General features: G+C 41.2%; 2 protein-coding genes across 2 annotated transcripts in view; both read left to right on the top strand.

Moving 5' to 3' along the window:
• The first annotated feature begins 3,322 nt into the window (after window positions 1-3,322).
• Window positions 3,323-4,098, top strand: LOC137442771 (putative HTLV-1-related endogenous sequence). The gene is made up of 2 exons (XM_068141744.1): window positions 3,323-3,459; window positions 3,645-4,098. Exons 1-2 carry the CDS (start codon window positions 3,323-3,325, stop codon window positions 4,096-4,098), a joined length of 591 nt encoding a protein of 196 aa, XP_067997845.1.
• PKP2 (plakophilin 2) overlaps window positions 4,052-26,110 on the top strand; it is a 38,396-nt gene continuing 16,337 nt past the window's right edge. Inside the window, exons 1-6 of the mRNA XM_068142159.1 lie at window positions 4,052-4,382; window positions 9,721-9,833; window positions 12,332-13,023; window positions 18,760-18,898; window positions 20,224-20,431; window positions 24,935-25,112. Coding sequence (XP_067998260.1) covers window positions 4,169-4,382; window positions 9,721-9,833; window positions 12,332-13,023; window positions 18,760-18,898; window positions 20,224-20,431; window positions 24,935-25,112 — 1,544 coding nt within the window. The 5' untranslated portion in view covers window positions 4,052-4,168. The remainder of the gene's footprint in view (window positions 4,383-9,720; window positions 9,834-12,331; window positions 13,024-18,759; window positions 18,899-20,223; window positions 20,432-24,934; window positions 25,113-26,110) is intronic.

Below are 26,110 nucleotides of genomic sequence, written 5' to 3'. Positions count from 1 at the left end.
TTCCCAGTGTGAATAGGAGGTGACTAAAAAGTAAAACAGGCCTGAACCCTACTAGGGAATCTCCACAGAGATGGAGTTCATGCCTGTATAAAATCTTAACTCTCTCTGTTCTGGCTGTCATATTCACTGTCTCTGTCACTGTTATTAGCAATTTCAGGAGCATCCGGAATTTGTGCAGCCTTTGGCTTTCTTGAGACGTGAAGCAAACCTTGTGGTTACAGGGCAGTTTTAATAGCACACTTCTCAAGTCAAGACATTTAGTCAGCTCTTAGGCTATGGCCTGAATTTACAAAATCAGCAGATGTACACCCACCTCATCAAAGTGAACAAAGGTTTGTGATGTTCCAAAGGGGATTATGGCCATCTTGTGTGTATGTGTTCTCTTTCATCAGACAATTTGCTGATCCCTTGAGTTCTGTCTGGGTCAGGTAGAGAGTCTTACTGCTTTTATTCTCACATCTCTGTCAAGCAACCACTGCAAAAGTAGCACTTTCCCCCTAGGTAGCTCTGATAATTTTTTTTTTTACTTTGTATTACCCTACAGGGCAAAACAGATGAACTGTTTCTCCACCTCCAAAAAAATGATATTGGGATTTAAAATGTGGATAGGCTACTGTAAGACAGCACAAGTGCCTGGTGCAAAAGATGAACTGAACTTCAGTTCTCTCTCCTGTAAGAAATAAAATACCGATCTCATACTGTTAAACATGGAGTTAACTCCTTCCTGGCTACCGAGTTTTACCTTCCTAAGGAGCAGCGATAGGGAGCAGGCTTGGTCGTGCCGTTCCAACAAGGGAACACGCGGTGGCAGTGTGGCCTCTCGCACCTCGTAGGGGTCGTCACCCGACAGCGAAGAATCATAGACTCGTAGAATGGTAAGGGTTGGAAGGGTGTAGTCCAACCCCCTCACCCACCCCACCCCCAACCCCCGGCCAAAGCCGGATTGCCTAGGTCAGGCCACACAGGAACGCGAGCAGGAGTGGTTTGAGTCCCTTGCCTTCAGCAGGGTTACTAAAATGAACCCAGAAGGAAAAGGACAGATGGCGAAACAGTCCAGCTATTCCTGAATAACCTGCACTGTCATAGCACACCTTCAACCATGAGATTTAAAAGGAAAAAAGATAAACAAAACCAAAAACCTCAACCAACAAAACAAAACCCCACAACACACAATAACCCCCAACGAAAACAAAACCCCCAAAACTGAGTGAATGGCACTTCATTTTCCATCCTAGAGATGTACACAGGAATAAAGTTACGCATATTTAAGACGCAGCCTTTGTCAATCTGTTTCACATTTAAAGGGAATACTTCCACACTTATAACTGTTTCCTCTAAGGTTCCTGTTGTTGAAAATAATCTCTTTCCAGGGTACAAATCCAGCTTGTTCCATCAATCCTAACCCAGAAAGAAGGGTGGTAGGAAGGGAAAGAAGAGTGAAAAGACTAACTACGACACCTTTAACATAAATATTATTTATGGTGAACTTCTGGTGGAGAAAAGCTGCATGGTTTAGGCCAAGCACACCTGGTCAGAATAAAAACTAATTCATAAGAAGAAATATCTGTTTTTCTGATCTGCTTGATTCCACTGGACAGCAAGCAAACTGTATGCGATTTCACATCCCTTAATCACTATACAAATCATAATTAAATCTATTTTTTAATAGATTTAATAGGTTTATCCATTGTCATCCATTCAGGGATAATCACAGTTATGCTGCTTTCAATCTGCAAATGGCACAGGTAAAGTATTTCCCTCTCAAAAGACTCGGGTGGGCTTTTTTTTGCAGTTCAGTCCAGAAGAGGTGTTAATCCAACATAAATCAACTTCAAGGAATTGCTATTGATGGAGCAATCTGTTACATGATATTGTCTTACTTTCTTCAGATAAGAAAATTCTTAATTCATTTCTATTTCAGATCCTGGCTAAGCATCTTCTGGATTGCTGTGCAGGCAAAATTCTTTCTCTCTCCCCTCCTCCCCTCCCTTCCCATTCCCCCTGCCCCCAACCCTCCTAGTCAGCATTCCTAGTTACAAGGAAAGAAATCTACCTCAGAAATCTCATTTAAGCTTTTAAAGCCCAGAGCAAACTGCCATTTCTTTTGCCATGGAGGTCACAAGCACAAATAAATGTATTTACTTGCAAAATAAGTTTAATTAAATTTAACATTTTTTCCAATGGAGGTAATGCCAGTGTGCCAAAAGCTTGTAAAACTATATCTGAGGACACACACTGCAAGAGTATTTTCTAAATCCTGAATCCATTTCAGATGTATTTTATGTGTGAAACCGAATCAGTTTCAGCAACAAAAACTATCCTGAATTCATGTTCGTGATAGAGTTTGGAATGGAGAAGAGTGCAGAGAAAAGGAGAGGAGGAAATGTTTCACATTTTTTCAGCTATTTTCTAATCTCCTCAGTAGTCCTTACTCTTACTTGCAGAGACTGTAGTAGCTATTGTTTACTGGAAATGCTTTTGTGACTGTCTGTATGTCAGCAAAAGGGTTTTGAACATAGTTTGCATTCCTTCTTAACTGTGATGTGTCTTCCCCATTGCTTTTTCTGCCTTACCCTGCCCATTTCTTTTTTTTAATTCTTCCCCTGTTTCTGTTACATTCTTTTCCCTGTTCACCATAGTTCTTCCAGATACTTCCTCTCCACAAATGGCTGTTCCTCTTTCCCCGATGGTACCCCCACAGCTTATATCCAACTTTTCTGCTTTTATAAGGAGGTGTGCCACTCAATTTCTCTTACTCAGTGAAATTATTCTCACTTATCATTAGCATGACCTCTCTGGTGAGATGTCACATTAGAACAAATGGGGATGACATTAGCCAGACCAAGTGATGAGAAAGCCCAGAGCTCCCTCCTCCTCTTGAAGAAAAAAAATGGGTAAGAGTGAATCAGGGCAAAAGGATTCTAGACTTCTCAGCATGGAGCCAGTTCCTCCTCCCAGTCCTAAATTTCCGGACAATAAAGAAGGTGTCCTAATTTCTTATGTTTATTAAATCGTGCAACTCTGGATCAACTTTTTTTTTTCTAAAAGATTCCACTTTCCTTTCTCCAGGATATTGACCGTTCCCTTTTCCCTCCTCCTTTCAATCCACCGTGACTGAGAGTTTAAGTAACAACTCCAAGCTGTAGCCTCAGATAGTGTGAGAAAGAACTTTAGCCTTCCTCCGGCTCACTCTGTCTTGCGGTGTGTAGAGAAATCGCTCGTCACTGCGCAGGCAGGCACAAATCTTCGCTGAGACAGAGTGAGTCGGGGTTTTTTTTCAACCTTTAATTGCACAATTTCCTCACCACCTCTTTACAACGGAATGGAAAGAAAGGCGGCTCCAAGTCATCTCTCTGCGTATCCACCCGTCAGCCTTAAAAAAACAACCCACAGAGCAGGCACACCTCCCAAACCAGCAGCCCTGCAGCGCCGTAACGCGAACCCTCCTGAAACTTCGCTGTTCGCAGCAGGAACCACTGTATTAAAGCAGCTTCGCATTATTGTAGGTTGAAAAATTTCATACGTGCAAGCAGCTGTATGTAAAATCTAAAACTATCTAAAACACAGAAAGTAATGCAAAGGACCTGTAAGTGACGATGTAGGAGGTCAGTGCATGTTTAAAACGCCTGCGTTTGTTCCCGCAGGCGGTACGTGTGCCCCAAGGTCCCCGGCGGGTGCGGGACAAGGCGACATAACTGCCCCCCGGCTGCGCAGCGCAGCGCAGCGAGCTGCCTACGGGCAGGGCCCCGCTGGAGCACGGAGAGGACAGAGACGGGCGGAGGCCTGAGGCGGCGCCGGCAGCGACCGCGCCTTACTGCCGATGGCTTGACCGGACTGATCCGGACCCACACAGCCCAAGCAGCGACGCCGGACCCTTTACTTCAGCGGGCGGGGAAGGGGAGGGAACGGGAAGAGCGGGAGGGGACAGGGGAAAGGGAGGGGAGTGGGCTGCTCCTCCGGGCCCTGCCCCGGGCGGCCGCGGCGGGCCGAGCAGGACAGAGGCGCGGGCCGTGCCTGGCACCTGTACGGCAGGCGGGGCAGAGACTGAGGCGGCGCTGGGCGCGGCCCGGCCCGGCCCGGCCGTCCTTCGGCGGCTGAGTCCCGGCGCTGGCGAGGCTGCGGCTCAACAGGTTACCGGCGCGGAACAGAGCCGCGCCCGCCTGTGCCCATGGCCGGCCACGGTCTCACCGCCGAGCAGAGCTACATCCGCACTGTGCTGGGCCAGCAGATTCTGGGGGAGCTGGACAGCTCCAGCCTGGCGCTGCCCTCTGAGGCCAGGCTTAAGCTTTCGGGCGGCCGGGCCGGGGAGGAGAAGGCGCTGCGGATCCAACAGCAGGTCCAGCAGACGCTGGCCAGGAAGAGCCGGGGCTCGCTGCACAACGGTGAGTCCCCGCCCCGGCCCTGCGCCCCTCCGTGCTGTCTTGCGGCTGTCCGTGGCGGTTTCGGTGGCGGCGGCGGGAGCGCCGGAAGGGTCTCCGTGCCGGTGCGCCAGGGTAGGGACCGGAGCTGGCCTCCAGCAGAGGCCACCGTCTCCACGGCTTCCCGGCCCCAGGAGGTTCAGGCTGCTCGGACAGCCGCGGTACGGGTCACTGACCTTTACCGAGTTTGACAGGAAATTGTGGCTCTGTCGCCTCTTCTTTTCTTTTATTCTTTTTTTTCCTCCCTTCTCCCCCCCCCCCCCCCCCCAGTGAGTCACAAGTTTCTCCTTCCCAACCACTGTAGCTTAGGTGAGTGTCGAGGGCTGCTACCGGGTCACCGCTGCCTGAGGGGTGGATCAAGCTGAAATTAGTCCAATCCAGCAACTCTTTATTGTGCTTATTTTAATACCTTAATATTAGCCATGGGCCCAGTTTGGAAGAAGAATGGGAGGACCCATTGGGATTGCTTTTTCTTACATCACCTCAAAATAAGAGAGAAAAAGCATACTAATAGACTGGGCAAAGTAACTCTAGGAAAGGTGTGCATGGGAAGCATGGAATGATAATGCTGCCAGGCATTATTTACCGTGTTCTTTGATGTGTGAGATGCAAACTGACGTCAATCAGTCCTTTCTGCTAAGATCCTGTAGCCAGAAGGCCAGATCCGTCAGAAAGGTCTGCTCAGTCCTGCCTTTCACCCCAACCAGGGTTTGACTTTAGCATCGGGGGCACAGCGTGATTTTGTCAGGTGCTGAAGGTTAAATGCCAGCTGCTCGAGGGGTGTAGTCTTCACTTAGTGGCAAAGAGATGTTTTCAAAGCCAATATTTTTTATTTTTAAAAAAAAGCAACCCTTACCATGAAGGCTTTAATCCTGTTTTTAAGTTGGGAGATATGACTGACTTGCAGGCTATATACCCTGTTGCTCCGTTGTCGTTAAAGAAGCTCTTGCCCTTAATTTGCAGAAAGCTGTGAGCTTCTTTACATTTATAGCTATACTTCACTCATCTATCTTGTCAGGCAGAGGAATGTTTCCTTGCATTCCACCTGGCTTCTATCTGAAAAATGCCTCACGGCAAAAAATGCATACAAAACAGACTCTGATTTACTCTGCTCAAAAAAGTTATGTACACAAATCATGTAAACAGGTACACACAGCTGCACAGTGTGCAGCTACACATGCAAGTCCTTAGCTTGGCTGTTGTGCTTTCAATAAGGTTCCTGAACGCTTTTGGAGTAATATAATTTCTCTTTCTCCTAACAGAGAGGCTAGGTAAAGCTTTTGAAGCAATAGTTAATAGATGATACAGTGTCATGAATGGGAGATGATGTCTCTAATCCATGCATTAAACACTATGAAGACAAAGTTCCCGTCCTCCTAATTAATCTTGACTACTCTGGAATATATTAACAGACTAAATAGATTTGGGGATAGTTGTCTTGGAAAAAATAAGTGGAACTGGAATGCACTCCGTGTATATTTGTATCTATATATATTGTAAACGTATATAGTGTGAATCAAATGCCTATCATGCATTCCTTGGTTATGACTTCCCAATAGTTGGTTTCATTCAGTACCTCACATCTGCTTCCTGAGACAGAAGAAATCTTAAATTTAAGCACTTGTGTAAATGTACTGACCAGCACAAAGGAAAAAATGTTACAAAATCTCCTCTGGGACCACGCAAGTACTGGCAGAGTGATGAAGGAGTGCGATCAAAAAGAAAGCCCTTTGATCTCTAGGTGAAGTGATTCAGTGAAGTTTTGGGTATGCCTTTCTGAAATGTCACCATGTCAGTCCATCATGATCCAGTAACACGTGTCTCTGAGACTGTCACCCACCTGCTTGAGGCAGGAGTGGGCAGTGAATACTCAGCAGGTGAGACTTAAGATGCATCAAAATATTGCAGTCCTTAAGAGACTTTTTGTGTACAAGACACAGCTACATTGATTCCTTGCAGTGGGAGGTTTGAAGCCAAAGATTGGCTTTCATGGTAACTGTTTAAATACAAAAGCACTGAAAAAGACTCACAACTAAAAGTTAACACGATATGGTTTAAGTGGAATTTGATATGCCTAACTCCTTAATGGAGGACAACTGTCTTTTTTTGTATATTGTATATCTTAGAGATGCCTCTTGTCATTCTTGGTTTTGAAATCCAGGCAAACAGGAGACTAATCTGTCCGCAGCCACAGGCTGTGATTGCTGGCGGGGCAGGGGCAAAGCCTTTGGAGATGTTGGACCTTGCACAATTTTTACCATAAAGTCTCCCTCCTGATAGTGAATAATTTTTTTCAGGTCTCAAAGTTTAGTTATTACTGTTGCAATATCAGGTGATTTTTGTACAGCTTTTATCTCAGGCATGGAGAAGAACAAAGAGGCTTAGTTTTCCTCCTGCACCAACCACATCCAAAGCATTCCTGAGCTGCTTTAGTTCATACTGATGGGGAAGAGGGGAGACTGTGATAAACAGTTCCACTCAGTTGCCCACACATGGGTGTCTGCTGCTGTCTGAGATGCCTGAGTTTTCCAAAATATCCTCATGGGTTGACAGACATGACACAGAGCCTATAAGAAACCCTCCCTTTTCTTGACTGGCTGCTGGAAATCAACTGCAGTATCCTATGGCCTCTCAAATAGTTTGGTTGGGTTTTTTTTTCCTATGCATGAGTAACTGAATAGTGTGCATATTTTCTGAGATTTTTTGTGAGACTGGAAACACCGAGCCTCACAGGTAGGAAATATTAATCCTAACTTTAATATATTAAAAGCAATGCACACCCACCCACACCCCAAAAAAAATGCTTTTTTTTCCTTTCCTTTTTTTTTCTAAACCAGTGCACTGAGTGTATAAGGACTATCTAGTTATTTCTGAATATAAGTAATACTGAGCAAATCTGAGAGATGGGAAAGACATGTAAGTTTTTGGAGTATGGTAAAAGTAAACTGAATGGAACCTCACTGTCAGAGGCAAGTTCTGATCAGACTGCAGGTTTTATATCTCATAACTAATGGAAAGACACAGCATTTCAGCTACCACTTTTTCCTTTAACACACTGGGTTTTGGCACAAGCAAACAGTACATAGTAAAAAGAATTTAGGAAGAACTTCTTCCTAACATCCAATCTGAATCTACCCACGTCTGTTTTTTCTCCATTCCCCTTAGTCATATCACTAGCTGACATCCTTAAAAGTCCCTCCCCAGCTTTCTTCTAGGCCCCCTTAAGAAATTGGAAGGCCACAATAAGGTCTCCTTGGAGCCTTCTCCTCTCCAGACTGAATTGCCCCAACCCTGTCAGATTGTCTCCATTGTATAAATTTGTAGGGTTTGGATGTTGGTGTATATTGGCAAGAATTTTTCTCAGTATAAAACAAGTTTCCTCTTACTGCTTTCTCATGCACTTGGGTAACTCTTGGGATGTGGTAGCCTCATAATGTCACAGAGTAATTACTGCAATCCAAATCATGAGTTTGACCAAGCTGTATCATTCCACTCTCGTGACGCAAAGTTACCATGAATGTGCCTTAACAACTTACTTAATAACATGTTTAAATCTGTCCCATGTGGGCAAACAGAAAAAAAGAAAAAAGAAACTATTATTAAATAAACAAAATAACTGCAGAGTATGATTTAATTAGGCCTCAAATCATGGCAGTTGGCTTTTATATTGTATTATACTAGACACATAAATTTGGACTTACCCAGGTAGCGATGTGCTAGTGAGAATCATTCATAAATTATTCTTGTTACATGAGTCTTTTATGTCCTTTGCTAGCTAAAAACACTGAGGATCAAAGATACATGTGTACTGAAGTTCCTTAGGGTACCCATGTGCACCTAATGAAGTCTCAAGTCTAACTGCATGAGTTGAAAGCCTCAGATGGTTGACACACATACACCAGGTGCTTTCAAAAATCCCAATAGGCACTTTCCTGTGTCTTTTTGACACCTGAGTTCCCTTGGACTGGTTCTGGAAATGTAAACTTTGGCAGTTTGACCAACTTATGTGATTGGTTCTTTAGATTTCTTTACTGTACTATTGTAGGTAATAATCTGCTGCCTTGAAAATTCATGGCAAATTAACTTCCTTATTGACTATTTTCATTTGTTCAGCCTAAACATCAGCAGTACACACTGTCCTTGATTATGACTGGTTTGAGGTATATTGTGCTTCCGTTTCACCCTTTTAAACCTGTCTGTGTTATTTATATTCCTATATGCAGACTCTCATAGCCACACAGGAGCTTCATGAATAATAATTTTCAGCATCTGTTGCTTTAAAAAATTATTATTAATAGAAGCCTTTTTTTCTTGGAAAATGCATTTTGTTAGTGAAAAAGAAACAAGGTGAAGGTTTTGGTTGGTTGATTACTTTTTAATTAAAAGAAGAATGCACTTTTAGTGAAATAATCAGAGTGCACTGTTCTATTTTCAAAGCTGGGCCATGGAAAAAAGAATCAGAGCAGCTTTCACTCTGGATCTTTGATATTATTTGTAGGATTGGTAAACCTCTCAGGTACGGCTTTGAAGTGTCATTCAACAGCCCTACTTTACAGCATCACGTGCCACATGCTGCCATAATCTATAGAATTTTTCCATGGACTCCATGTTGTCTTTGGGTGAAGCACTGAGAAGATTAGTAAAGCATTACTTTCTGCAATATACTATCATTAAATTAGCACCTGAGGGAGAAGAAACACCAAGAGCTGAGGAAGACAGCTGTGAAATAAACAGTCTGTAGTCAGTATATGCTATTTGTTTACAGTGATACACGGTGAAAACTGCATCTCTGGGGTGCACAGTTGCAGAAGTATATACATCAACCCATGTTTCTCATCTACAATCTACAGCTGCAAGATTTTATTTCTTGTGTACTGTGCATGTTGTAGTGGGCCTCAAAGGTAAACCATATATACATATTCAAAGTGGTTACAGTACAAAATAAGTGTTCTTAGTAGCAGTTCAAGCATCCCATCTCTCAGTACTGAATCATCTGGAATGTTTAAAGTATCATCTTGCTTTGTTAAAACATTTTTCATTAAATGGCTGCATGAACAGCAAGACTTCTGAAAGTTAAAAATACATCTTAAGTAAAATAAAAATCAAACTGAAAAAGAAAAAGGTTTGTATCCTCAGAAAGCTTTGCTTAGCTATGTTTTGAATGCAAACATACTTTGATAATTTCCCTTTCTGATTTTCAGCTTGCATATATTAATGGCAGTGCAGACTGGGACATTTCCCTAGTACTGTAAATTGTCCTTCATTCCAGTATCACATTATTAACATTAGTCTGTGTTTACAGGCAGTTTGCACCGTGCAGCCAGTGTTCCAGAGCGTGTCTATAACATGGGAATTACTGAAAATGATTTTGCACCAAGAACTCCCTATAGTTTCTCATCTTACCAGTCAAACCAGGTGAGGAAATGAAACACAACAAAGAGAAATAAATATATCACACTCATAGTGTATCCACTTTGTTACCACAAATAATAGCATGTAGAAGGTGTTTCAAGGTTGGCTTGCTTGCTTGCTTGTCTGCTCTTTAAGCCTGATGTATAGAAAATGAGATTTTTACAACTGAGATCACTTAGTATTTTCCCCCTGCCAGTCAGTTCTGAGCCCAGTGGCTAAATTCAGCTGGGGTACATACGGGCTTTTTTGCAGTCCTGTTGGTTTTGTGAGAATTGGCATAGGGTAGAAAATTACAAAATGTGCTAACCTTAATTCTGACAAGGGCTGTGACAAGTCATATTTTTATCTGTCCCAGTCAGGCAGAACATCAGTAGCTCAAAGCAGGCAGAGGCCGTGCTGCTGCTCACCGGGACAGAGAGTTGGAGATTGCTAGAAGTCCAGCAATCCCATGGGGTTATGAATGACATGAGTAGGAGCTGGGATTGTGGTGAAAGAGGTTAGGAAATTAAGTATCCTAAACCACAGGAGAACATACTGCTTTAGTTTCAGGAGGACAGGTAGAGTGTTTGTTACAATTTCCAATCATCCTATTGCAACTTTTTTTAGCGTTAAAGAGTTTCAGCAGTGCAGTCCTTGGGATGCAATGGTGTTTCTGATTTCTCTAATCATATATTCAATTGTTATTTTGACTAATTTTTGTTTGTTTGTTTTGTTCATGGCTTGAATGCTTAGATAAATACTTGTTTTCTGCAGAGTTTGTGACAGAGCTCATAACTGGCATGAACCTATCAGAGGGAGCAACCCTCAGACTTGGATGTCAACATGCAGCTCAATAGCAATGTTTCAGCATAGTCCAGATTAGTAAACAGTTTAGTTTGAGAACAGATATATAATAAATATATGTATACAGAGGAGCCAATACTTTCTTAATATTTTAGATTACTCAAGAATAGCTTATTGGCATTAAATTAAATAGCTCAGCTTCTGCCTAGTTCGTGAAGCAGCATTGGCTCCATATGGGGAGAGTTAGAACCATTACCTAAACACATTTCCTTCTCTGTCCTCGTATCTTCCATTCTCACCTATCATGCAGTGCATAATATTTGACATAATATTTGATGTGAATCTCCTCTTTGTAGAAGAAAGGGCAAATTGGAGGTAAAAGAGAAACTACAAGATAATATTAAAGGTTTCTAGGCAGAGAGAAAAGGGGGGATGGGAAAGGGGGGATTAAAAAGAGTGAGACTATCTGTCCCATGTGTAAGTCAGAAAAAGCCACAAGGTCTAGTATTTCACAAAATCATTAATTTCCTTGTCCCAAAACAAAAGATACAGATAACCTGGCATAGTTTCTGTAGAATAAACAGATATATTCAGTGATCCTTGCTTCAGTCTAATAGTTTCAGCAACCTTTACTCCTTTTGTGAGTCATCACCCTCAGTAACTCCTCAACAATAAAAATTAAGGAATTTCAGCATAACTATCTGCTAAGAACTTCACCTTCAGTCAATAAATTCTCAGTTTACCTTAAAAAGGGCTTTTAATATTTAAAAAAGTTAATCCAATATGGAAATGGAATATATGGGGGGTTGATTTATGACTGGATGTCACTATGCTTACTGATTTAAAAAAAACAGTTGGGCCATGACTCCTGTTTTAAGACCAGATAGTCTCTGAGTAGAGTTGTGGTGTTCAGTTGTACATAAGATGTGCATAAGAAAAAGCTAAAAAAATTGGAGAGGCCCAAGATGGAGATGCACCTAAACAGTAAAAATCTTGTAGACACACCCTACAAAGAAAGGTTGAAGGGAGATGGTTGAGATTATATAAAAGAAAATGATAAAGCAAGATGATGATGCATTACTGTCCATGCCTATTAGGCATAGGAAAATAAAAGTCATCTTAAGTTGCAATTGTAGAATTAGAGAAGCCATTGGCATGGTGATATTATCCTTTTGGTTTCCTTGGAATGTTTGTAAACTCCTTTTAAGAGATCAGACAAACAGGGAGAGGTCTCTTTTTACTAGATCCTACCACAAAATGAGCAGGAGGGCTAAATAACCTTATAAGATGAATAGCTATATGCAGACACTTTTGTATGATATTTTAATACCTGACTGGTTGTTTTTTTAAGAATGTAAGTTTTGTAGCAGATGTAGAAGTTAATACTGAAACTAAAATCTCTGTTAGTAAGCAGACTGTTCACTCCCAGGCATAAGTGACTCGCACACTTTTTTTGAGTTAATGACAGAAGACTATAGATGCTTACACACTATCTCCTAATATTTGGACTGTCATTCCTGCCTTCGCTAGGTAGAAACAAAGAAGTGTTGTGGAATCCCATTTAATATGCAGTTTTGGGGATGTTCAAATTTTGTTTTCTGATTCTGATAGCAGACCTTAGAATTTTTATCTTTAGTTTCTGGCTTGGTTTCTTTGCTATTAATCCTAAATGCTGTGATCTTACTGTGACTCCTGTTCCTTTATGCACCACTGAACAGGTGATTTCACCATCCTCTTACACAAATGGCTGGGGAACAAGGACTACCTACAAGGCAATGGAAGAGAGAGCTCAAAGGCAGCCTCTGAAGAGACTAGAGGTTTCACCACAACAAAGTCCTGAAAGATTGACATATGTGTCCAACAATTTTCACTATGACAGAGGGATTTCAACTGGATTCTCCATGAGGCATGGAGATAGCAGATGCAATGGGACTGTCCCACCAAGATATGCTCGGTCTGAGATTGTTGGTTACACTCTTCGCGATTCAGTGAACAGGGGACGCTCCTATAAGAGACAGTCCCAGATGGGGGCTATGAATGATGTCATTCTTGATGGTATCTACCCTAGCCCCACTGTACCTCTGTACCATCAAGCAGGTAACAGTCGCAGTATGACCAACCTTTTGGAGAAGGAGAACTATGTGACATCAGGCAGTGCGATGGGACAAGTGAGATCACCAGTTGCTTCTCATTTGGGGTCTCAGAACAGGCAATCTTTAAGGTCCAGCTGGTACCAAACTACTTTGAGAAGCACACAGACCAGGAGGGACACTTCCCATCCAGCTTCAATAACCAGTGCAACTGCAGAAACAGATGGGAAGAGGATGCCATTGACAGCCGCTGTGGCAGCAGCAGGGAGAAATGGTTTCCTGCAGAGCGAACAAGTCACTGTTAATGGATCTCAGCTAGGGTAAGCACAATGAAGGACCTGCTTTGGTTCTGGGGTGTCATAGCTGAAAGGAACCTGTTCATTTAGAATAAAGAAAAACAATTAACATCTTATGCTTCAATAGCCAGCACAGTGTATGAAATTTCAGTGCAGAGGATGCAGAAAGTAGACTGACTTTTTAAAATCCAGTGCGACAGAGGAAAGGAAGAAGAAAATATGTATGTACCTACCTATCCTGAGTTTGGCTAGGATAAAGTTAAGTTTTGGGGTTTTTTTGGTATGTTGAGGGTTTTTTTGTTGTTTTGGGTTTTTTAGTGTTTTGTGGGGGGTGGCTTTTTTTCCACCCCTTTATCTACCCCCTTTATCCATCTCTGCAGTACTTACTGCAGAGTCCATACCTCCTACTTAGGTTTGGGACCCCCTTTTGCAAAGAGTTAATCAATTCTATAAGGAGACATGAAGTAGTCATGTCTGAGTAACTTACAACTTGAGTCACAATACACAGTATTGTATTGGCAAATTTTGTGGTGGTAAGAGACCAGATGATTTTAGCACTGGTTCTCACAAGAACAGGTCAGAAATCTACCAGAGAAGCAGCTTTTGGCAGATTGACCATTTTCACTTAAAGATTCTTGATGCTTTAAAGGAAATGTTATAGTTTCTATAAACTTCAGTTAAAAGACAGGCAGAATTTTCTCTTACCTCTGTAGCACCATCCGTCCCTAGGACAAATATAAACTGTTCTGAATCTCAGAAAGAATGAACTTCTCTTCACCAGATCTTGTATGCTCTGAGGACTTAATCTGAAGCCCTGTTAGCTCTGTGGCAGAAATACCCAAAGCTGCCCCAGACTTCAGGAAAATTGTTTAAAAGCATTCTTTTCTTTCCAAATTGCCCCACCCCACAGTTGCCTTCCAGAGAAGATTTCCAAATGTCTAAAATCCATTTTCAAACCAGAAAATTTATCAGTTCTGAAATTCCTCTCATGAGTGAATCTTTTTTTCATTTTAGAATAATTCTGAATGTTTTGAGAGCACTTAGGGCTCAATACACAGAACAAACCACTTGGTATACAGGAGAGCATTTCTTGCAATGTTTACTGTGTTTTCTGTTGCTGTTTCATTGTCCAAACGGGATTCCAATGTTTCCGAGGTAATTTAATCATGGTGTAATTTACACCAATGTGTTATTAAGGAATGTCTCTTTTCCCATTAATGAGTAGCTGTTGATTTTTCTGAAGGCTATCTTTCTTCTTTGTCTAAATTTGCTACTGTGTGAGATGAGGTATCATCTGATAGCACTGCTATGTACAGATCAGGTGTTTCCTGTCACAACTATGTGCTGAGTATTGTGATTAGATTTACAAACACATACAGTCTTGTGCTCACATCTGATACAGATCAGAATTTTCATATCTGGGTGATGCAGGAGTTAAGAGATTTGGTATTAATGATGTGCCTCTGAAGTCTTTACAGCTAGTAAATACAGAAAAGGAAAAACATCTGAAAGCTCACAAGAGCTAAAGATTTGAGAGGAACAATGTTGAAAAGAGATACCTGGGAGGACTTTGTTTCTCAGTAAGACAATTTGCAAACAGGCATGTACCCTATTGACTAATTTCTTTACTTACATTTAAACACATTCTTGAGTACATGTCTGAGCCACAGGCAGCAATTTTTGTATTTAACTTTGTGTAGGAGCAATTTCAGTTCTTCTTCTGCAGGTGTAGACACTGGAGTTTGGTTGTCTGCCAGCACAAGCATCAGCCAAAGTGTTTTTCATCCATGCAGGTGTAAATATTTATCTTCAGTCACCATGCCAGTGACTTGCTTGATACCATGCTGAACTCAGGTGGAAGATTTGTGGCCTAATATAAATATTGTGACAGCACAATTCTTGATGTGCCAGTTGGTATGTTCAATTGGAAGTGCTGTGGAAACCTCTAAATTTCATTTTGCAGATGTTTACAGATGTCACTTATTTTAGCACTTCTATTTATTTTACTTGAACATATCTTGTTTAGATTTTCAAACATCCTAGATTCTACTTTAGTTTCCTATCTATTTTTCTGGGGAGAGTGAGTGGCTCTTAATTATACCCAAAGTTTAAAAAAGTCTGTAAAATATAATGGCTTATATTAGTGAGGAAGCTCATGAAAAGCAGCATGCAAGATACAATTCCACAGAAGATTTACACCACTATATTCTTAAATGTTGAGGAAGAAACCATAGCCATTTTAGCTGACAGAAATCAGTATTGTTACACATGCTTATGTTTTCAGACATCTAAAATACACGTTTAGTAACTGTCTGTAAATTCTAGCTACTCATACAGTGATGCACAGCAGGAGAGAAAAAAATTGTCTGCTGTGCATGAAAAGTGTCTGCCATGAAGGGATAAGCTGGTGAATGGTGGACTGCTGTCACTCTCCGTGCAGATCTACACATGCATCACTAAGAAATATTGTCTATGGCTGCGCATGTGTTTATCTCAGCCTGGCAGTGACTGTTGATGGATCTTTACTGCTTTGGGTGTCCAGTCAGAAGCAGCGTTCCCCAGAGTTCAGTACTGGGGCAAGTTCTCTGTAATATAGTTTCATAGTTTCATTTAGGGTTGGAAGGGACCACAAGGATCATCTAGACCTGGATGAGGGATTGAGTGCACCCTCAGTACGTCTGCAGATGACGCCAAGCTGGGGGAGGATGTGTGATCTGCTTGAGGGAAGGGGAGCTTCACAGTGGGATCATGACAGGTTAGATCAATGGGCCAATGTTAATTGTATGGGGTTCAACAAGGCCAAGAGCCAGGTTCTGCACTTGGGTCACAGTAAGCTACAGATTTGGGGATGTGTGATTGGAAAGCTGTGACTTGGAAAGGGACCTGGGGCTATTGTTTGATAATCAGCAGTGTGCCCAGCTGGCCAAGAAGGCCAATGGCATCTTAGTTTGTGTTAGAAACACTGTGGCCAGCAGGAACTGGGAGGTGATCATCCCACTGTGCTCAGTACTGTTGAGGCCACATCTCGAGTATTGTGTTCAGTTCTGGGCCCCTCACTATAAGAAGGAATAGAAATGCTGGAGTGTGTCCAGAGAAGGACAGTGAGGCTGGTGAAAGGCCTAGAGCACATGCCCTGTGAGGAGTAGCTGAGGGATCTGGGGTTGTTCACTTAGAAGAAGAGGAGGCTGAAGGGGAGATCTTATCACTCTACAACTACCTGAAGGGAGATTGGAGCAAGGAAGGGGACAGCCTCTTCTTCCTAGAGGCAAGCTGCAGGACTAGAGGAAATTAGTGCATGCTGCACCAGGGGAGGTTTAGGCTAGATATTAGGAAGTACTTTCTTCACTGAAAGGGTTGTCAAACATTGGAAAGATCTTCCCAGGGCAGTGGTGAAGTCACCATTCCCAGATGTGTTTGAACAGCATGTGGACTTTTAGTTCAGGGACATGGTTTAGTGGTGACTTTGCACTGCTGGGTCGAAGACTGGACTAGATGGTCTCTTCCAACCAAAGGTAATTTGTAAGACATCCTTGGCATCCTGAGGCTGAGTTCTCACATAGCCATCTTAACCTTGAAAAGTCCATGAAGAGAGTCCTTCTCTGCTGCTAGTCACTGAAATTACTCACAATTTAATACATCAGAGATGCATACCACTCAGTAAGAAGGTGATTGAATTTGGTCAAAGGACTCTAAAGTTAGTGTAGTGACTAACAAGGCAGGTAGGCGTGCTCCCTATGTTACATGGTTTTAGAAACCTGACTAAAACCCAAGCCTGAAAAGCCTGTTATTCTGTTCCATGTAGAAGAAACTAAGAAGAAACATCATCTGACTTTTTTGTTGCTCATAGTTCAAGATCTTAAGTAGGTTTCTGATCAGTACATTTGACTTGCAACCTAAAGTAGCTTCAGTAGCTACTTTGTTTTAACATCAGGCTGAAGTAAACTCCAAAAATAAAGAAACTGTAAGCATTGCCAGAGCCCTGGGTGCCACTAACTATAGTTCTGTCTAATTTCACTTTGTTTTACCTCTCCACTGACATCCTCAACACATTGTCCCTTTCATCTTTGTCTTGCACAAGCACACCTCAGGACTTAGGGATGCAAGGTACTTGCTTAAAACACTAACTCAGAGGAGGGGAGAAGATAGGAAATAACATCATTCATACCAAAGAAAAGTATAAAGGCAAGTGCAATATAAAAGACATTTGCAACAGGTGCATCAAAATTGTTCTTTGGGTATTCTTGCTGTCCTTGCAGGCATAATAGTTGTCTCCTGCCTTACCAAAAGCAAGCAGCAGTTACTCATTTGCAGTGTAGCTGATAGGAGCCAATGAGTTCATCATACATACGTTGGGGAAAAGAGTTGGATTTCAGTGCATTTCTAGCAAGATTCCCTGTGAGAAATCTGCCTGATTTCTGCCCAGTTTTTATATCTTGTTCCTCAGCAGCCTGTTCTGGAAAAGCCTGGACTTGTAGGCTCTTTCAGTCCTACCAGTCTGTTACTAAAAATACCTTAGAGCTGAAGAACTGAGTGACTCTTGGTGCAGTCCACAAACACTTGCTTTAAAAGTGTTTCATTTCTCAGTACCAAAGCATTTCATATGTTACTTTTCTGAACATTATTAATTATTATTTATTTCTGCTTAGTTAAAGTAAAATAAAAAGTAATTTAAGCCAACTTATTTCCCAGGCACCTATTACAAAGTAAAAGGTAATAGTGTCAAAATGTCTAGTTTGAGGTGCACTTACTCAGATGGTTATCTAGTGAACCAATTTCATTCTGCTAGCTCTAAAGTAAGGAGTTATTGCCAAAGACTGCTTGTTGTGCTGTAGTTCTCAGGCCACCCCTCTTGTCCCAGCTGTCAGCCTGGGATCTGCTACTGCAAAATGATTTGCTTTAAAACAAACAAACAAAAACCATCTTGGTTTTGTCCACATCCTTCCCATTCCCTCCCCCCCCCCCCCCCTTTTTCTTTTCCTCCCCAACCCATGTTTTTTCTATAGATGGAGAGTAAATAAAAAGGCTAGGGAACATAACCACCTGTCCCAGAGCTAACACACCTAATTGTGCCATAAATTGTTTTATGTTCCACTTTACTGGGGGAAGAATGAGGCCAGTGACGTCTTTTTCCAGTTTCTTATATGGCTGTTTACCACAATTACCATTCAAGCAAACGTACTAGAAGTTGGGAGGAAAATAGCCATACGTGTTTTTAATCCTGTCAGAGGCAATGTACATACTCAATTTAATCAGAGGTATTTTTATTTTGTCCCAACAGAGGAAAAAGGTTTACCCAACTATTTCAGCAGAACAGCTGCTCTAAGCTCAAAAAGAACAGGTGTATGTGTTGTCTGGGAACTGAGAAATTGAAGCAAGGCATGCAAACAAATAGGAAAAATCAATCATCACGTTACTGATTAAAACATCAATGCATTTCATGATCAATAGAAGGCATAATTTGACTATGGCCATCTTTGGATTTTGATTCTTCATCCACCAGTTTTTACAATGTGAAGCACGGTTTGCTTTGTCCAGAATACCTTATTGTTGCTACACTTCCATTTATGATTTTTCTCTTCCCCTAAAATACATCTCTTCAAGCTTTCATTATATTTTCTGCTACTGGAAAGGTAAAAATTTTGTAAGAAAAGCTAAAGTGACTTGAAAAATATGAATCTCCTGGTATTACAAGAAACTTCACAGGGTTTTGGTTTTTTGCACTTTTGCTTCACTGTATTTCCTCTGTGTATACTTAACAAGGAGCCTAGAAGGGGAGATGACTCTGGAACGTGCAGTGAATATACTGAGGAGTGAAAACACACAGTCTACACCTAGGATTCTTGCTGCTGTGACTTTCATACAGCATGAGTGCTTCCAGAAAGCAGATGCCAGAAGAAAAGTAAGTAATGCTGATAAAGCAGATAAGTTACTGTAATGTCTGGCACTGTATGCCAACATGAAAAAAAATAATCCAAGAAACCTTGTAGGATGATTCTGTAGAATATTTTCCCTAAATATGGTGATGCTTTTTGTTGCAGATTATTTTAAATCCATGGAATGGTGCTGGTCTATGCTAGCAAAAAACTTGGTCTTTAGATTACAGATGTTTGTGACCATCTTTAAAATAATTCATTGATGAGGATCTCACAAGCTCCTGCAGGCAGTCAAAAGAGCTTTACTTTATTCTTTAAAGTTTTTCCTAAAGTATAACTGAAGTGTCCCTTTTTCAAATGTGTTGGATACAGAGAAAAATGTTTATTTTTCTGTCCCCTTGATAAAAGCATTTCATATATTTTAAGGCTGCTAAGTACATACCCACTTAGTTTGCTGGTTTTCAGGCCAAATGAACGTTGTTCTTTCAGCCTTGGTAAGTCACAGTGTTTGAACTTTTTGTCAACATAATTGTTTCCGTCTTGTTTTTCACTGGCATTCTTACAGAAACAAGGCTTTGGTACAGAAATATCCCAGAAGAGAAAACCCTGGGACTACAGTGCAAACTTACCCAAGCTTTGAGGTTTTCTAGGACTTCACAAATGCATTACCAAGTTGTTTGGATCAGCCAAACTTCTTAAGTCTCTTACAAGACACTTGTCAAGTTTCTTACAAGTGTTTTGAAAGGTCATAGTAAAAATACTGTCCTCTTCCTTTTTGTTAGTTTAGTACTGGTTCTACTATATTTTTCTCAGTGTGCCACAGTTAAGAAGAATTAAGTATAATGTATTCTTATTTAGTACACTTTCACTATATGCATAGAAGTTAACAGAGAAAAATACTGTCTTTCCATCAGGCTGGCTGCTGAGAAAAAGTCCCAAACTTGGCCCATCAGGGTCATTTTACATCCAGAAATCTCAAAGCAGTTTATAAGTGTTCCAGAGTTCAATCTCAAATATCCCTTTCACCAACCTGGAAGCTAAAATACAGAACATTAAGTGTCATATCAGAAACTATAAATGTGCAGAAAGGTGGAAGAGATTTAGTTTCATTGTCTCACATTAATTATTAAAATATGATACCTGCCTTAGATGTGGATTTTAACTATGACTGATACAAACCTCAGAAGTTAACAGTATGTCCAAGTGATTAATGATCTGTGCTTCAAGTCTTTCAAGTAGGAGCAAATGAAAAAAAGGCTCTATGACTATTTAAAGACTTACATGGGGGGAGGATAGAGTTTGTCATTTAAAGTATCTAACTATTCTCTGCTCTATTTTGTTTTTCTCACAGGTGTTCACACTTGGTGGTATCCCCAAACTTTTACAGCTTCTTGATGTTCAGAATGAGGACATTCAGCGGGCAGCATGTGGTGCTCTGAGAAACTTGGTATTCGAGGACAATGACAACAAACTGGAAGTGTCAGAGCAGAAAGGGATCCCTCTCTTGCTCCACTTACTCCGACACACCAGGGATGTAGAGACTAAAAAGCAAATAACAGGTAGTGTTTCTTTTCTGTGCAGTCAAGCATGGAGTGCTTTAAGTAGTGCACAAGCTTTCCCTGGGAGGTATGTGATTGTTTACTTAGGCCAATGTTTAGTGACTAAATACAAGAACACTGTCACCTAGTCTAAGCATTCCCTTGAGATTAAATTCCAGGGTCCTTACTCAAGACCAGTCTTTAAGAGATAGTAAAATGAGACTAAGAACTGCAACTTTGTCTCTTAGTGCTTCTTCAGAAACAGCATGAGTGTATTTGTTTGGAAGAAGCTTAAAGTCTGGAATATTCCAGAAAGAAAGTGAGGCTCCAAATAGGAAATTCTGTAGCACCATTTTGGTGAATAGTGACCGGAGCAGACCCAGAGGTGCCTAGGATCAATTAATAATACATTGTGCTTACTCAGAAGCTCAGCTCTGACTTCTGACGCTATACTGCCAGTGCATACTGGGAAGTTCTTTTTGAAGACTGTTCTCCAGAACTGTCAGGTGCTGTGGATCAGAAGTGCTTGTCCTACTCCCCGAAAATCCTACTGCCCCAGATTTTGACTCTGAGCACTGTCTCTCCTAGCTGTTTACACTCGAGTCTGTCTTCTGGAATGGACTACTGTCTTCTGCAGAAGACTACTTCCTCATACAAATATTAGATATGCCAACCAAGAATGAGACACTGCAAGACTTAGTACTCACAAACCAAGAAACCCTGCTCTGTATTGTCTCACTGTATTCTCAGTGCTAATACACTGCCTTGACTGCAGTGATCACAATATTTTGGAGTTTGAAATCCTGCTGAACACACCAAAGGTTAATGCTAAGACAAAAGTTTTAGATTGTAGAAGAGCAAACTTCATCTCAAAGCTCAGTTGGGAAGGATTCCATGAGCAGTTTCCATGGAGGATAAAGGGGGATGTATCTGTCTGGAGAGCTGCTTTATGGCAAGGGACATGGGCCTTGACGTTTCTCACGGATGACAAGCTCAATGTGACTGAACAGTGTGCTGCTGCAGCAAAGAAAGCCAACAGGATGCTGGGATGCATCAACAAGGGCATCACCATAAGAGAGAAGTCATGATCTCACTCTACTCACTCTACAGGCTTCCTTTCTATGTGCAGAGGAGAGAATTCCTGTAGGACATCCATTTAGCTGTAAAGAGTGGAGTGACCTGCATTCTGGACTCAGTCGTTGCAGGGCTTTGTTTTCATAATTGTCTTTCCAGTGTGCTTAAGAAAGAACTGTTAAATATTAGTGGGGCCAACTGCAATTTTGAAAGAGGATTCCTTTGGATCTGAAGCCTCATATTACACCTCTTGCTGAACACCAATGTAGCAGAAGGAATGGTGGAAGGAAATACCCACCACTACTGCCAAAGAAACCTGTGGTTACCAGCCTTTGGGTTTGCAGCAGCCAGTTAAGAAATGCTCACCACTTCCTCTGTGCCCTCCTGTTAGACCAATTTTGTGTCTTCAGGAACTCCACTGCTTATGACAAACACTCATTTTAATTAGCATGCAAAGGAAGAACAGGGTTCTGTTTTACAAATAGAAGGAAACATTATGAATAAATGAATGGGATTTATTTCAAGTGAACCTTAAAGATACCAGGAGCACAAGCTATTAAAATAACAGTGCCTGAAAAAATACAGAAGGTGTCAAGCAGCCCTGCCTTGAAGCAAAGGCATGTTGAGACCTTCTGTAATTCTGCATTCTTTTAAGTATTTGAAATACTGTACTCCCTAAGCTGGAGAACAAAGCTTTGTATTGTTGGCTCTTTTGGCTCAGTTCTACAGCTCTGCAACATTAAAATGTTTAAAAGTTTTTTACAGTCATCAGACACAGAATTGGATCACTTAGTAACTTCTGCTATAGTGTGTTGTCTCTCAGTGCTATTACGCACTAGGGAGGGAAGAAATAAAAGTGGTGGTACAGTGGATAGGGAGCTAATGCTCTTTTCTTGATAACAATTTCATCATTTCTGACTAAAACTTTGACTGGTTGTGCAGGGTAACACATACAGATACTGTAAATATTATTGTCTTCCCCTTCACCAGTGTAAAAATGGATGAAGTGGCATCTTCTTTCTGCAATTACTGCTGTCATTCAACATGAATATTTACTTAGAAAACATACAAGACACCAAGAGAATATTTAAGCAGTTTTGAGCTGGATGTTGTAGTTTCCATAAAGCAAAGTGTTCTGATGTACTTTCGTATCTTATCAGTTACAAGGGATGGCTTTAAAAGTACACCGGGAGATAAGTCTTTCTTGCTTTGTCCAAGACCAAATATGCAACCAGGAAGAAATACACTGCGCCTCTGGGTGAAAATGGCACTAGGGCATATATTTTGCCATCACTTGAGCAATTCTTCCAGTTCCCTAGCAAACTACAAGCAGCCTCCAGGGCAAAGGGCAGCTGTTTGAATGAATTTCTGTGAGAATATTAACTTTGCTTCCAGCTGCTTTCTTTCCTAGCCCACATTTCAAAAGCAGGCAAGGAACGGACTGCAGGTAGGAGGGAGGCAGTCACCGTTAAGTGTCTGCTTGCTAAGATTAGTGCTTCCAGATCATCATGAATGTACAGTAAAACCTAGGAAACACTGGAATTACTGTCCTGTGCATACTGACTGTGTAACCCAAGAAGGGGTGCAACATGCAAACCTCTGAGTGCCTTTCTACCAAAATGGTTAAACCCTGCTGAGCAATAGTTTCTCTGTCTGAATGATGGCTCACCTGTGGAGCAGTTTACACAGTGCCCCTGTTTAGAAAAGAGTTACCCAGTTTCACTGTGAAATTTCTCCTCAAGGGGAATGAGGCCTTCTCAAGATAACATTGGCTGAATTTGCAAACTTCATAACACTGATACAAGGAACCATAGACTCTGTTTTTATTCAACATACAAACCTCTTGTAAATACATGGGAAAGGAACGAGGCTAGTCCTGAATAGTTGGAGAGAATGTCACTTGGAGACAGTGCAGAAGCCAAGACAGGAATGGCATTTTGTAGTATTTTGAGAGCATATTGAGGAACCAAAACTAAATGGCTGTGGCATGAAAAAAAACAGAGCTTTTGAAGGTAAACCAGATCAGCCTCCAGGGAGCACCTAACCTCTTGATTTTTTTATCATGCTGTATAAATCTAGGTAACGAAGGAAAAATTTTCCTGCAGGGAGGATTACAGCACAAATAGAATTGTCATTAAAAGGAATACAAATTTCAAAGAGACCCCACCCATTTTCTCAATAACCATCTAAGGGGAAACTGTGCCCCTATGAATACATTATAGCATAGCTACCAGGAAAGAGCCCACTCCTAAAGACACTTTCTAGTGTGAACAAATTCATCTACACCCAGAATGCCACTGAGAGAACTCTTCTGAGGACAGTGAGATAGTGCCTTTGGGTAAAGGTAGGATTTTTATTGGAGAACTTACAGTATGAGCAACATCTCAAATTCTGTGCTGGCAATTTTATTCTAGGTATGTCTGTAATTCAAAATCTATAATTCAAACCACACTGCTTTCTTTTAATAACATATTCTGTCTTTGTGCCTTGTATTTGTGCTGTTCTGTCTTAACCTGCTTCCATTACCAATGCCCTTTGGACTGCCTATCTTATTTCTTATAAGCCTTATTTATCCTTCAGGAAAGTACATTCTTCCTTTTATCTTTGAGTTTGGAGGCTGAGGAGCAGATCTCGGAGGCTGAGGAGCTGATCTCAGAAGAGAGACTGGGCTGCTTCTGGCTTTTGTTTTGATTTTACTATTGCTCACAATAGCTGAAATTAAATTCAAAGTGTAAGGAGATACAAAAGAAAACATTTTTTTGTTGTTGTGAACTGACGAAAGGAACATTTACTAGTACTATGCCAGAGTTTGGAGGAGGAGGTCTGTGAAACTTAGAACATCAAGCTGGGGAAACAATGAATGCCTTTGTAGTGAAAACCAGAAATACGTGTCTTTTTCCAGGGGAAGAGTACTTCAGAAAGAATTGCCATCTGTTGGGATAGAACAAAGACCTGTAAACTCACTCTTTCTATATCCTATCTGCTCTTTTCGCATGCAAGTTTATTCTCCTGTTTGTACTTGGTACTTGGAAGGGTCACCGGTCCTGCCAAGAGTCCAGAATGGTTGACATCCTCACTGGAAATGTGGAGAATGAGCACTGACATCAGTGTTAGCCCTGTTTAGCTTGTATTGCTTAGGGATCAGAGAAGGTGATTGCCACAGATGGGCAGTGCTGCGCTAGTCAGCCAGACTTAAACTAACTATACTGAGAGTTATACTTTAATTGCACAGATAATTGTGGCTCTTTTTTTACCCCATTTCTATGTCCTCAGTTCAGGACTGGTGGATTCTTATCACTGGTGGATTCTTACCACTCACTTCTGCTCCTCTTCAGGATATCAAGTGTAAAGCAAGCTCCTTCACTCATTACTTTCAAGGAGTTTGAGATCACATCTTTCAAACTGTGAAAGAGTCTTTTTGCCATTCTGATTTTATTCTGGATATTGCAGGTTTGCTGTGGAATTTGTCCTCCAATGACCAGCTGAAGCACGTGTTGATTAGAGAAGCCCTACAGATACTCACTGAAGCTGTTCTCATCCCTTACTCGGGCTGGCCGGATCGAGATTATGCAAAGTCAAGTGCTTTACCTGACCCTGATATCTTCTACAATGCTACAGGATGCTTGAGGTGAGCACCCAATCTATTGGTACCCAAAACAATAGTGATGATAAAACAGCTCTGCACATTTCTTTTCTTTCTTGCTTTGAACTTTGATGGTTCCAAGAGAAGTGGTGCATACAGATCATATTTTTAAATGCCTTATATACATGAGACCAGAAAAACTGTTCCATTCAGTAGAAGCATCATTTTTTATAAGGCATCTATCTTTCTTTGATGGATACTCCATAGACTAAATATAATCTGTAACAGAAGATAGGAATCAGAGGGCTGGTTGCAGTGCGTAGTTGCACTGAAGTCAAAGAGATCCTTCATTGATTAACAGTCGTTGGTACGTTGTGTAGTTTTAGCCCTTAACTGATGATGGTAGTGTGAAACCATGGGAAGATGATACCAAGTGGCACTGGAGTCACATAAAAATAAGCCTGCTCTACAAACTCAAAATAATAGGCAGCAATAGGATACTTTATCATAACATACTTCCATTTAGAGAATTTGATTTCTGTGTAAGTGAGAAAATAGTCTTCTATGAAGAGTCAAAAAAATGCATAGCCTGAGTTTTAAAGTCTTCTTAGTAAAGCACAAGAAATTTAGAGGCTGGGAAGCTGCCCAGTTTGCCTTACACATACCTGTTTCGCTAACATGTCCTATAGCAGAGTAGTTGTATCTATTTTGCATGGATTTTTACTGTGTAAACAGTACCTGATAATCCCATGTGACTCATAGTTTCAGAAGACAAATGAATTGTTAGCTCTACAAAATACTGAGTGGTAAAGTACCTTTTTCTGCAGCAACTCATGTCACCTCACTAGCTACTAATTAACTTCATCTCTAAATAATAACTAACTTATATTTACTTTGATGGCTCAGAAGCAAATACAGAGAAACATTAACTGCCCATAATAGCTAATGCTAGAGGGTATTATCTAGTGTTGTCTATGAAACGAAGCAAGTTGTGTTCTTTCACATTAATTAGCCCGAGCTTCATTTGTACAGAAACCAGTCTG

Source organism: Melanerpes formicivorus, unplaced genomic scaffold (assembly GCF_026170545.1).
Source record: "Melanerpes formicivorus ecotype bairdi unplaced genomic scaffold, bMelFor1.0.p_v2 SCAF_8, whole genome shotgun sequence".
NCBI classification, from domain to species: Eukaryota; Metazoa; Chordata; class Aves; order Piciformes; family Picidae; genus Melanerpes; species Melanerpes formicivorus.
This window is presented reverse-complemented; position numbering and strand designations above follow the sequence as displayed.